Source organism: Muscardinus avellanarius (assembly GCF_963383645.1).
Source record: "Muscardinus avellanarius genome assembly, chromosome: 7".
Lineage (NCBI taxonomy): Eukaryota > Metazoa > Chordata > Mammalia > Rodentia > Gliridae > Muscardinus > Muscardinus avellanarius.
This window is the reverse complement of record NC_137793.1, coordinates 28262145-28275090: the sequence shown is the minus strand read 5'-3', so window position 1 is coordinate 28275090 and position 12946 is coordinate 28262145. Positions and strand designations below refer to the sequence as shown.

General features: G+C 58.3%; 1 protein-coding gene across 1 annotated transcript in view; it reads right to left on the bottom strand.

Annotated features, from left to right (window-relative positions):
• The window catches only part of OBSCN (obscurin, cytoskeletal calmodulin and titin-interacting RhoGEF), a gene marked incomplete at both ends in the record, with an annotated part of 117594 nt that overhangs the window by 12638 nt on the left and 92010 nt on the right, over positions 1-12946 (bottom strand). Inside the window, 4 exons of the mRNA XM_080698667.1 lie at positions 10798-10909; positions 11698-11827; positions 12160-12262; positions 12426-12593. Of these exons, the coding sequence (XP_080554793.1) occupies positions 10798-10909; positions 11698-11827; positions 12160-12262; positions 12426-12593 (513 nt within the window). The remainder of the gene's footprint in view (positions 1-10797; positions 10910-11697; positions 11828-12159; positions 12263-12425; positions 12594-12946) is intronic.

Genomic DNA, 12946 nt, shown 5'->3' with positions numbered 1-12946 from the left:
CCTTCCACCTGTGTGGGCTGGGGGCTAGAAATAAGTGTACCAGGAGGCTACAAGAAGACCCACCAACCCCCACGCCCTCGTGGCCAGGGCGCATGGCCTGCCCTGCCCACCCCCAGTTGCGTCCTTTGGAGGACTGCCTGGTCTCACAGCCCACCTAGCTGGGAAAGTTACCGGATGGGCACGGTCCGTTCCTGGGCCCCAGGATGGGCCATTGTCTCCTGTTCTGGGCCTTCGTGGGGGAGGGGCTGTGGCACCTTTGGGGACTCAGCTGGTGAGAAACAAAAAGCCAAGTGAGACAGAGTCGAGGTAGGGCCTAGGAGACATTCCCTGACCCCGTGTGCTGCCCACCAGAATGGGCCCCACATTGCAAGGCGGGGTAGGGGCGTGATCAGCAAGGCAGCAGCTCTGGGACTCGGAGCCTTGGGTGAGAACTGGACAGGTTTCTGATCCCTAAACCTGTGCCCACAGCTCAGTGTACAGCGCTGGCCACACTGCAGTCCCCAGAGTGCAGGCTCCTCTTGATCCCCACCATGGCCACTGACTTCCATGTCCCTGCCACCAGCCAGGCAGATGTTGGGAGGTGGCAGCCTCTGCCATCCAGGGCATACCCTAAACAGCCTGGGGCCCTGGCCAGCCCTGCTGAGTGGTGCTCTGTCCTAGCACCATGAGGGCCGTGGGGCACCAACAGCTTCCTGTGGCATGGGAGGTCATCCAGCATGCTGCCCAGGGGCCACAGCCCTAGCCCACAGGGGACAGACAAGGAAGGCCTTTGACCCCTCTGCAGCCAGCAGCCAGGGGAAAAAGAAACACAGGGCACACTGGTAGAAAAGGGTTGGGACAACCTAAGTGGACAGATGGTACACCTAGGAAAACTGAGGCCCCGGATAGGGGAGGGCTCCTTCTGACCCTGCTGCCTGCTGCAAGTGAACTCCAGGAAAAAGAGGCAGGGGTCTCCACACACCTGCAGCAGGGCTGGGGCATGTGAGAAGCAGGTGGACCCCACTCCCCATCCTGATGGGCAGGCAGGACAGGGAGGACATCCTGCACATGGCTTGGGGAGGCTGAGCTCCCATGAGAGTATGGAGTGGGGCGAGGCAGGGCCGATGCTGGGGTCAAAGGCAGGCGCTGACTCAGCTAGGTGAGTGGAGGGAGATGGAGCCCACAGTGAGATGGGGCTCGGGCCTCAGCAGGATAAACAAACACTGCCTTTGTGCCCACAATCTGCCAAGGACAGACCAAGGACACATGGGGCAGGCTGTACGCTCAGCCAGCCACCCCGTGTTACTCAGTGTCCCGGGCTGCAGAGGCAGGTGTGAAAAACAAGGGTGAGCTGGTCCTTCCATCCATCACAGATACCAGCCCTGTCACTGTTGCTGGTGCTGACAGATGGGGCAAGGAGAAGGAGCCACATTCTGGGACACATTGAGAGGGACTCTGGTCAGGCTGTGCTCTCAGTCAGCCCTGTAATGATGATGCTGGGACAGTCACGTGCAAACCCAGAGCTGAGAGACCCCTCCACGCCCCGGGCACTGCCCGGGCACCTCACTGGCTGGAGGGAGGAACTGTTGACCTGGCAAACTGGCCACTTCTAGCACTGTCCGTCCTCCCCTGCCTCCTCTCTCCACTCACTGGGGAACATAGAGTACCCAGGCTGGTTACTGAGGACCAATCATGGGAGGCCCCTGCTCTGGGACAGATATGATCACAATGGGATGATCCTTCCAGAACGTGCCCTACCCCAAGTTTCACAGATGAGGAAACAGACCAAGCAAGAGGTGACCTTGCCAGGTACCCCAGCGCATGGAGCTGTCAGGATTCCAAATCAAGGTCTGTCGGATTCTGCCAGTTCCCATGAGCTAGGCATGCAAGGAGATAGCCTGGATCATAGACCAAGGGTGAGGTTGGCACAGGAGGAGTCTTTGCAGTCTGCTCCCACTGAGCCTTACCAGGTGGACTGGAGCCTTCCAAGCCTGGGGTCTGGGGACCCATCCCCTGGAATGCAGATGGCCGGCCAGGGCTGGGGCTGGCAAAGTCCCCTTCAGAAGGGCCTAGAGCCTCGGGGCCCAGTGGTCTCCAAAGGACAGATGTGACTTCCTTGTCGGCTCCATCCAGGGTGGGGTGGACAGTATCCTCTGGGGTGGCATCTGCAAAGAAGGCAGTTGGAAAACAGGGTGAGGCTGATGGCCTGAGTGCAGACAGGGGGCTCTGGAGAGCCATCCAGTTCCCAGACCACATAGGTGCCAACCCCTCTATCTCCTCCTGCCGGCTTTAACCACCCACCCGCTCCTCACTTAGGAGACTCCCAGGTGGAGGCCTAGGGCAGAGAGAGGAGACCAGAGATACAGGCTGGAGGACTCAGCGTCCTCCACCTGAGCCCTAGAACTCAGGGCCTGTCCTCCCCCAGATGCTGCAGGGATGGTGTCTTCTCCTGGGGTAGCCTGATGCATGCCAAGGGCCAAGAGAGCCTCAGGGGCTGTATGTTCAGGCAGTCATGGTCACAGGCCCCCTCCTGGGGACAGGCCCACTTCCCAGGGCTTCTTGGGTCCCACCCCACTGCACCTGACCAATGGCTTCCTCATGTCCACTTGCAGCCCAGTCTAGGTCACAGTACCCTGCACCTGCCCCTTCCCCCACTTTCTACTTGTCCCCGAATGAACCCCCCAGATCCCTGCTGGGTATGGCTCCCTGCTCTCCTACCTGCCAACCCCTGTGCAGCCTCATGCTTGTGTCTCAGAAGTAACAGCCACTCTTGTCCCCAGTAGGTCCTCTGCCCAGAGCCTTCCCAAACCTGACCCTTCTCAAGACCCTGACCACACTTCAGCACACTAGGCCAGAGGGCTAGCCCAGCACAACCTGGAGCCCCACACTGGAGGGGCACCCTGCTGCACCACTGACTCCAGGCTGCAGAGGCACTCTGACACACCCTGGATCCCAGGCTGAAGAGTCAACCCCACTGTACCCCAGAAACCCAGGCCAGAAGAGCATCCCACTGCATCCTGGGACCTCAAGCCAGAGGCACAGCCCACTGAGTCCCAGAACCCTAGGATGAAGGGTCAGCCCCCCACACCCTGGAGCCCCGGGCTAGAGGGGCCACACACTGCCTGGTGCCAGGTCAGGCACCATCCTTCCCTTTCCCAGTCCTACTCCTAGATGCTGAGCCTAGACCACATGAGGGTCACATCCCTGATGGCCACATCTGTCCTGACAGGGGCTGGAGTAGCCACTGTGTTCTGGTCACACCGTGCACTCCTGGGGCCCACAGCCCCATGTGTGAGCAAGCTGGACCCACAAGCCGCTGCAGGTCCACCCAAGGACCTTAGGGTAGGAGAGACCTACAGACACTCCACTGGGGCAAACAGGCGAGGGACCCATGTGGCTCCAAGGTGTGGCCTTGCAGTCCAGGAAGGAGGCCGGGCCCAGTGGGAGGCTGGCACAGCTCCACCCAGGGTTGTACATGTGGGGCCCTGAGCTGCTGGGTGCACACGCAAGAAGGAGAAGAGAGGAGGTGCAGAGCTGGTTTATTGTGTTCACCAGGGCAATGGACAGGGACATCTTCCCACACACAGATCCCCCTACCCATCCTGCAGAGAAGGCCCCAGAAGATCTGCAGAGCTGGTGTTGGGGCCACATTGCCTTGGAGTGGCCTTGGGGGGCCTCAGGCCCTGTCTCAGTCTGAAGGATAGGCAGGGCTTTGCTGCTCTGGAGTCAGGCCTCCATGGGACAGGACACAAGCCCAAGTCCACATCTGTGTCCAGAGCCCCAGAGCCCGAGGCCCTGCAGGCTGGAGGGAAGCAGCCCAGAGCTGGGTCTCTGCACTGCTTCTGGCCAGAGCTCTTGTGAGGTGCTTCAGTGCATCCGACATGGTAGATGCTGCCCAGCCCTCCCAGCTACAGACCAAGACCAGTGAGGTAGGAAGGCCGGGGCAGAAGGCAGGGCAGGCTTAAGCCCCCAAATGAGTCTGAGGTGAGATGAGGTCCCAGGGCCAGATGCTGGTGCCCAGAAGGGCCCAAGGCGCCAGGCTGCCTTGTGTGATGGCAGCACATTAAGTGTCCTGGCCCTGCAAATCTCAAGAAGTACAGCCTCAGCCCTGGGAGGGTCCAGGAGCCACATCACCATCCGGGCGGATGTGCAGGGTGACTGTCTCCACGGCCCCGAAGCTGACCATGTGAGTGGAAACCTCCGTTTTGAAGCTACTCTGGCCACTATCTGCAGAGTGCTGGACCCGGGCACAGGAGGAGGATATCCAGGGAGTGCTGCCCACAGGCCTGGCCTGGGCCTCCCTCACACAGAAGGAGATACCCTCAGGGCTGAGGACCTGGGGCCCTGGCCTGAAGAAGCTGGGCGGGCCTCCGGAGCCGGGCGGGTACCCAACGTTGAGCAGGACAGGCCGCCCCACAGTGGGCTCGCTGATCTCTCTCTGGAGCACAGAGACCTCGCAGGGCGGGTCAGCAGAGGTGCTGGCCACTGGGCTGCCACACCTGAAGCTCTCCCCTTCCTGTGGCACATAGTCTTCCAGGTCGGCCAGAGTGAGCACACGGCCGTTGTGCGTGAGGATTTTGGGGTCGCGGCCCTGAAGGCCATCTGTGTCTTGAGCCTCCTCCATCGCCAAGCTTCTTCCTTCCTCTCCCGCCTCCAAGGTGGCTTCCTCCTCCTCCTCCAAGGGACTTTCAGGATCCTCTGGCTCATGGCTAACAGTGTCAGCAGTGGCCCAGTGCACCTGGCCCTCGGCACCCACATGGAAGACCAGGGGTTCGCCAACACGGACCACAGCCACATCCTGGGCTTGGGCCTCGTGGTCCAGCTGCGTGTTGTTGGAGTTGTTAGTGTTGGGGTCCCCTGCTGGGGTCCCACTGGGCAGCGTGAAGAGCAGCCCTCCAAGGCCTCCAGACACTTCTCTGGCAGGAGATGTGCCTCGTGGGCCTGTCTTCTTCACCCGGACTTCAACAGTTTCCTCAACTTCCACCCACTTGGGCCGGGACAGGGTTGGAGAGAGGGCCTCGGCCTCTGTCACACACAGCGTGGGCACAGCAGGCTTCCGGCCTGGCTCTGCCTCAGGCCTGCGGGGCTGGCTGGTCCCCGGTGGGTACAGTGGCTCAGGAAGCAACAGGCCTGGCCTTTGTGGGCTGGCAGAGAGGCAGGGAGGCGAGCGGGAGGGGGACTTGCTGGGGGACCGTCTGCGGCCGCGGGGACTCTTCACCACGGTGGTGATGGTCTCCTCTCTGGTGGGGGAGAGGCCCAAGAGATGGCACAGAGACCCGTAGCCTCGCCATTAGCACATGCCAAAGACCAAGTTAATGTACACATAGGTGAATGAAGGGTGAGACTGTGCAAGCTCCTACACGTGCACTTGTAAACTGTTGAAGCTGACAGCCAAAAAGCCAAAGAAACAGCACAAAATTCTACATGGCTAACCTCAAGCTCTGGTATGTGGTTTCAAAACTAGAGCCAAGGCACCTGGGAGCTGCTGATGGGTGCACACTGAGGCCAGAGGAATGATCGTGAGAGGGCTGTGGGACCTGAGCTGCAGCCTGTGCTCCTGGCCTCTGGGTCTGAGGCTACTGAGGCCCCAGCATGCCACGGGGGACTCCTGGGCTGGATACTCAGCCCTGGGCTATGCACAGCCTTCCTGGGCCATGTGACTTGAGACAGGCCCCTCCCCTTCTGGGTTCCATCTTCCAACAGGGAAGCCGGGAATGGGGGGATGGAGAAGAGAGGCAGAACTAATGGCCTGTGTCCCAGAGGACCACAGGTATTGGCTGGCCCCGTCACAGCAATCATATCCGACTCTGCCACACCCTGGTCAGTTCAATCCCTCAGAGGTGTGCACAGAACAGAAAGGCTCAAAACCTGCCTGGGACCAAGTATCCTGGGCACCTGGTGGTACTCTGGTGCCAGTGACCCTGGCCTGGATGGGTGTTGGGGTGAGGGAGTGGCAGGCAGGAGGCTGGTATGTGGTGAGGCTTTCCTTTTGTCTGACTCAGGGCTCAGGCCCAGAGACATCTGGCCACCCTTCAGGGTGCACAGCATTGACAGGTATTACAGTCCCCGGCCTTCACCTTGTAAGTTGGAGACGTCAGACTCCACTAACTCATGGGGTGGGACTGAGGCTCTCTGCAGCTTGCTGAGGGCTGCACACTTGCCTTCTGGCCTTACACCCAGGCTGGAGGCCTTAGGCTGGTTGCCAGGTTAGAGTGGACCCCAACACCTGGGGATCTGAGCCAAGGCCCAAGCACTGACCTCAGGCTTCCCAGCCCCCCAGTGCCAGCCAGGAGCTGGCTGGAGCCAGGCCTTCCAGGTCTTCCCACCACTGGCGCACTGCACCCCACGACATGTGGCACCAGTGTGCAGCCTGACCACAGCAGGCCTTGTTCCCCAGCTTCCTTAGGGCTGTGCAGCTTCCCTAGGGGGATGCCGAGGGCCAGGTGCCCTTCTCCTCCCCTCATGCTGAGGACACTGCAGGGCCAGGCTCTGGACAGACTGGACTCAGCCTCGATTCCCAGCGACCCTCCACCAGGCCTGAGTCATTTCTGAAGCTCCCATGTGGGGAACCCGGGCTCCATCTCTGTGCCTCTGTTTTCTCATCCATAAACTGTGGGTAGTAGCAATGCCCCCTCGGGAAGGGAGTAGGGGCCTGTGAGGCCCTGGTATGGCTGCAGGGATGAGGGAGGAGGTTACAGAAGGATTAACACCCAGGGTCAAACTGAATGTCTGATGGCAAAATGGCCAACTTCGGGAGGTTGGAGGCCCAAGGAAACCCAAAGGATCTCCATCCCAAAGCTTCCTCGCTATCTGGCTGTAGAAAAACTCTAGCCTTTCCTGCCTCTTGGCATTTGCCGGCTCCTCCACCATCTGTACCTGCCATGCTTCCGATGGGTCTGCCACGGTTATCCAGGCCTAAAGTGACCTTACATCCTGTGGGTTCACTCTAACTCAGCTCTAACCCCTCAGTCACTTCAACATGCCTGGCTTTTCCTCAGCCTCAAAGGTGCTGAAGGGGGAACAGAGAAGCTGTATGAGCAGCACCAGAGCACCTTGCTCAGCTGATCCAACGGTGGGCCACCCTGAACAAGCCACCTCATTTTCCTAAATCTCAGTTTCCCCATCTTGAAAATATGAGAATTGGGTTTGGGAAACTGTAAGGGCCCTAAGGCTGTGATATCTGTACTGTCACACTATTTGTTTAGATTCAAAAGAGTAAAATGTAAATAACATTTAAAATTCACTCTATTTCAGTTGCACTAGACACATTTCAACTGCTCAATAGATGCTGTGTCTAGTGGCTGTTGCATTGGGCAGTGCAGAAATAGAATGGTCCCATCGCTGTAGAAGGTTCTGTTGGACCTCACTGCCCTCGGCCCTGAGTACTGAGGAGCAGGACTTTTCTCCAGCCCTCTGAGGGAAGCAGCTCAGTTCAGCTCCACCCTGACCTGGCAGGACTCTGGGAGCAAGCCTGGGTGGCCACTGTGCAGAGGAAGGTGCTCTCCACGGCCCTGAGAGGGAGCTGTGATGTGGCAGCTGCTGCGATCCTGGGCAAAAGCGCTAGGCAGGGCATCTGCAAGTCTGCAAGGCACTGGCAGTCACCTGCATACAGGCAGCAGGGTGGACAGTGGCCAGGCCGCATGGCAAGGTGCAGGCAGGTTAGTGGCATGCAGGGCACTGCAGTCAGGAGGAAGGTTAGGAACATGCCTGCACTTACATGATGACGGTTTTCTTGGGGACTTTAGTCTCCTGCTCAGTGACTACAAAGAAAACAGTCGGAATAGCAAGGGTTACAGGCTAGCCAGCGCTGGGGCTCTCAGGGTAGCTGGGCGGTGTGGAGGCCTGCTGGGCTTAGGAGCAGGGGCCCAGCCCTGCATGGCGGTGTGTCCCTGGCAGAGCATCTCAGCTCAGAGCTTTGTTCCCTCAGCTTCAAATGAAGGGGACAATTTGTGCCCTGAACAGTGTGTCCCTCTCGAGAGTGTTGCAGGATCTGTGGGAGGGTGGAGAGCTTGCCTTTGCTGACCACACAGATGTCCAGCCTTTTCCTCAACCCAGGTGCTGGAGGAGCTCTGTGAATTTGTCAGATATTTGGTCCCACTTCTCAGACACAGAAACTGAGGCCAGAGAGGGGAGGAATGGCCAGTGGCTATTCAGTGGGCCAGCAGTCACACTGGCCCCAGGGTTGACGCCTCTTTCACAGAAGTCCTAAGATGTCTCCACGGGAGGGGCCACTGAGCTCCCTGGCATGTCCCGGAAGCCTGGGTTCTGAGTGAGAGTGTGGCTGAGGGCTCCTGCCGAGTACCACCAGCCCAGACTCCATGGTCTCTCTTGAGTTTCCCAGTGGCCTCCCTTCCCAAAGCCACAGGATGGGGCCTCTGGTTTCCATCTGGCCAATGGGGACCAGAGTTCAGAGATAGGATGGGACTTGCCTAGATTTGGGCAGCACCTTCTCCAATCATCTTGCAGCCTTTATAGCTCTGGGGAGGCTTGGCTTGGCTTGAAGACGCCCCTCAGACCCCTGGCCAGCTGCACAGCCAGCAGCCTCTGGGCTACAGTACCCTCACAGCTCGACAGCCACCCTGGGGGGAAAGCTGAGGAGGCGGCCCAGGAAAGCCAAATGGGGTGATCTGGCACACAGCCCCCTTGCTCCTGATCCAGGGGACTTTCTGCTTTGCTACACTGCCACTTAGAGCAAGGCTTTCTCTTAGGCAATGGACAGTCTTCCAAACCTGTCTCAGATGAGGAGTGTGTGAATTAAATGTACCAGCTATGTTTATATGGTCTGTATGTGTGTGTGGCAGACACACTGTGCATTGATGTGCATGCACATGCATATATGTCAATGCACATGTGCAAATGTGCGGAAATGTGTGTGTGTGTGTGTGTGTGTGTGTGTGTGTGCGCGCGCGCGTGTGTTTTCACAGGCAGCCTCCTGGAAGAAAGGGAGCCCATGGAGAGACTAGAACCCAGCCATCAAGCTTTACATACTTAAGACTAAATTTGGCCCAGAAATGGACAACCTGTGTAGCACCTACAGTCTACACCTCATGCACAGAATGACAAGAAAGCCCAGGGCTCTTTCCTTTGTCCCCCTGCTGGGGTTCCACCATGCTGCCCCTGAGGGTGATACTCTTGGCTGCTAAACTCCTGGCACCTTTACTTGTGGTCCTCAACTGCCATATGACCAGCTCTGGGCCCCGGTAAGTATTTGCAACTGCAGGAGGGGTGCAGCCGTGCAAAGCGGGGCTCCAGGCTTTGTGCAGACACACAGCAAGAGGGTGGTGCCCACCCCGCAGAGGCCTGCCAGCGCCCATTCGACTGCGGAGCCACCAGGTTAACAATGAAGCAGCAGAACAGACTTAGCAGGTGGGAGGCATCGGGCTCCGACTCCAAAATCTCCAAGACTGGCTTTCTTACCCCTCAGAGGCACCAACAATGCATCTGCACTGGTAGGCACCAAAGTCCTTCCCTCCCGTGCTGCCACCCCTCCTCGACCCAGAAAGAGACCATCACAAGTACACCGCCGCAGAGAATACTCCTTTCCCACTGCACAACACACTGCAGCGGCAGAAGCGTGTGTGCATGGCACCCTGGCCACCAAACAGCGAGGCCAGTGGACATGTGGGTCAGATACAGGACACAGTGGCAAAGGGCTCAGCCAAGAGATGCCCAGGAGACAAGGGCCTTTGCCATTGAGGAAAGGGTCCCCATGAGGGCTATGAGGGACATCAGTGGCTCCAGGCAGAGCTCCAGGGTTCTGGGAGGCCCAGTCCTGAGAGTCTGGTTCCAGTGGCCAACACTTTACATGATCCAGCTCCCAGGTCTTAGGGCACATGTATTCCAAACTGCCTTCTGAGGGAGCAGCAGCTCCCCTGGGTGTTGGTCCAGCCTCTGCTTAAATGCTCCAAAAGAAGGAAAAGAGGCTCACTCTCTTCCCTGGCAGCCCCTTTCAGACAGAGCAGCTTAAACTGCACAGCCCAGGATAGATACCAGTTGACCCCTACCCATCATTGCTGCCGGTGAACTGGCTGAGCCAGCTGAGGCCATGTAAGGGTGACATGTTATGACCTCCTTTACCTTCTGTCCCTAGTGAGGCTTACACTATAGCCTATTTCACTCCCAAGACAAGAGAAGTGACCCAGTCAGGCCAAGGACACTAGGCCACAGTGTTCTACCAGGGTAGAGTTGGGTCCCTGATACCTGCCCTTTCCACAGTAGCCCTGGCCTCGGCAGTCAGAGTGGACACCCCTTCCACCGAGACAACCCACCATTCTTGCCCTCTGTTCTCAGTGTAGACACCCCTTTCCACCTGAGATACCCCATCATCCTTCCCGCTGCTCACAGTGTAGACATCCCTTGCACTGAGACACCCATCCATCCCTGCCCTCTGTTCTCAATGTGGACACACCCTCCACTGAGACCCTCTCTCCATCCCTGCAGATACCTGTGTGAGGCCTCCCCTACTACCAGCTGAGCTGCACCAAGGTTGACATTTAAGAACATTTATATTTCTGTAGACCATGAACTTGTCCCAAAGGTACCCACCCTCTGGGACCGCCTCTCTACCTTCATTCTGGGTTCCTGGCCCTCCCTCTGCCCACTGAAACAGGCTCCTCTGGGCTCCTCCTCTACTGCCTCATCTTCCAGCCCTGACTCCTGGCCCTGAGATGCCAACCCAGCACCCTTGTCCAGGAATTGAACCCTTATTGGAAGAGACACTGGCTTCTGTTTCACCTGGTTCTGCCCAAGTCTATGCAGGGCCCAGTGTGGGCTTAGGACTCAGGGACCCATGGAGGCAACAGCAGCGCACAGGCCTACCTTCTACAGCAGCCACCAGCTGTTCCCGGTAGCGCTGGTCCCGGGCCCGCAGTGCAGGGCTCTGCATGTACAGCTCTCCACCAGCCCGCGTGGAGCCCAGCCGGTTCACCAGCTGCAAGGGGGACGGCAGAGGCCTACTTAGAACCATGGATCCTCATGTGCCTCCTGCAACATCGGGATGCTCTCTACTACCCTGTCCAGACTGTGGCTGCCTGCCATATGGGTCCCTGAGCTCTTGAAATCAAATCGCAAACTGTGGACTTAAATTTTAATTGACTTTTAAATTTAAAGGACAGCATGTAGCCAGTAGTGATGATATCAGAGAGTTCAAGTCCAGAGCTAAGTAAGATCTCCATGCTTTCTGGGACTTTACATGGAGTGGGGGGAGCAGGCTTCCTCCTGGTTTATGGCAGAAGCCACTGCCTGTCTCTGGACAGGAGCCCCAGAAAGTGTCAGAAAGAGGGCGGCGCCTAAGCTCCTTCCTGGGGCATATGCAGTGCACGCACCCCTGTTGGGGTCACTGTGGGGTCAAGGGCTTTAGAAGACCAGAGGACTCAGGCTGTGTCTGCCCTCAGACCTCTGGACACAGTCAACAGGGCAGAGCCAGCTCCAGCCCTCTATGCTATAAGTTCCCACTGATGTGATACAGAATGTGATTCAAACACTATGTTTTTACATAAATAAAAGCTGAGATCAGCACCAGGTTTGCCCAAAAGGCAGAGACCACCTGGCTTCATTATATCAGTTGAAGCTGAGGCCGTGGGCAAACAGGAGGGATAGGAGTGCAGCCTGGAGTGCCGCCTCCACCTCAGGAGCCCAGCCAGCAGGCGGGCCTTGGACTCTAGGTTCTCCACCTGGCCCAGGGTGGCTGGCAGTGCAGTCCCTGCCCACAGGCCTCACCTCACACTCGTACAGTCCCAGGTCCTCCTTGCTGGCTGTGCGGACCACAAGCACCAGCGTGCCGCTGCGGGGCTCACTCAGCATTCGGTACTTGCTGCCAGCTGTCAGCAGCGCCCCGTCCTTATACCACCTGGAACAAGCTCAGAGGGCCGTGAGGCAGGGCTTGGTCATCCTCACCTTCCCCCTGCCCCGCCACCTCCCTACCCTAAGCCCGGTCTCTGTGCTGGGGCCCCACTGTGCTGGCCCTGCCTCCAGTGTCCCCTGTGAGCCATCCAGCCAGGCATGCATCCTAGCCACAGGGCCCGCATCCAGGAGGGTCCTATCCCCATAGTGCCCACTTTCCAGTGATCACACAGTGCTATGTCAAGCCCACTCCTCACCTAAGGGCCTGCTGCACAGCCCTGGTGTCAGACAGATGCCATGTCCCGGGAGCCCCACTCCCTGTTCCCTGCCCAGGCCTACCTGATCTGAGGGTAGGGGGCACCCTCGATGGTGCAGGTGATCTGGGCATCCTCTCCTTCTACGAAGGGTGTGGCCCGAACCTTGTTCACAAACCGTGGGGGCACTGTGTGGTAAGAGTTGGAGGCAGATGGAGCCATGCTGCACCGGAGCTGAAGGCTGAGCCTGGTTGTGGTCCTCACTCCTCTCAGGCCAGGCCAAAGTCTAGCATCCCACCACCCTATGGACTTGCCAGCCCGACCCGAGACTCCACCTCCTAGCAGGCTCACCCTGCACCAGGATCTTCCCCAGGGTACTGGCATTGCCCGCGGCGCTGGCTGCAAAGCACATGTACTGGCCAGAGTCCATGCCAGTCAGGTTATCCAGGATGAGGGTGCAGGAGCCATCAGGGTCTTCAATGAGGATATGGTGAGGGTCCACCTCAACTGGCTTCCCATCTGGAAGGAGGGTGAGGCAGTTAGAGGGGCAGGGATCCTGAAGACCAACCTTTAGGACGAGAGGCTGGGCCTGGCCTGTATCTAACTGTATGTGTCTGTTTCTATCTCTGACTTGGTTTTAACCTCTCATTGTCTGTCTCTGTTGCTCTTCCCATCTCTCTCCCTCTATCTTTCCTCAAAAGGCACAGCCCAGACTTCTTTTTATGTCCAACTGAGGGTGGCAGGACCTGAACTCTAAAAAGGCCATCCCAAATGGACAGCCAGATCCTCAATTATCCCCACGTCCCCTGTGACTCCCTGGAGGCCTCTCATATGCTCAACCCATCCTAGCTCACTAGCTGTGGGCCCCTACG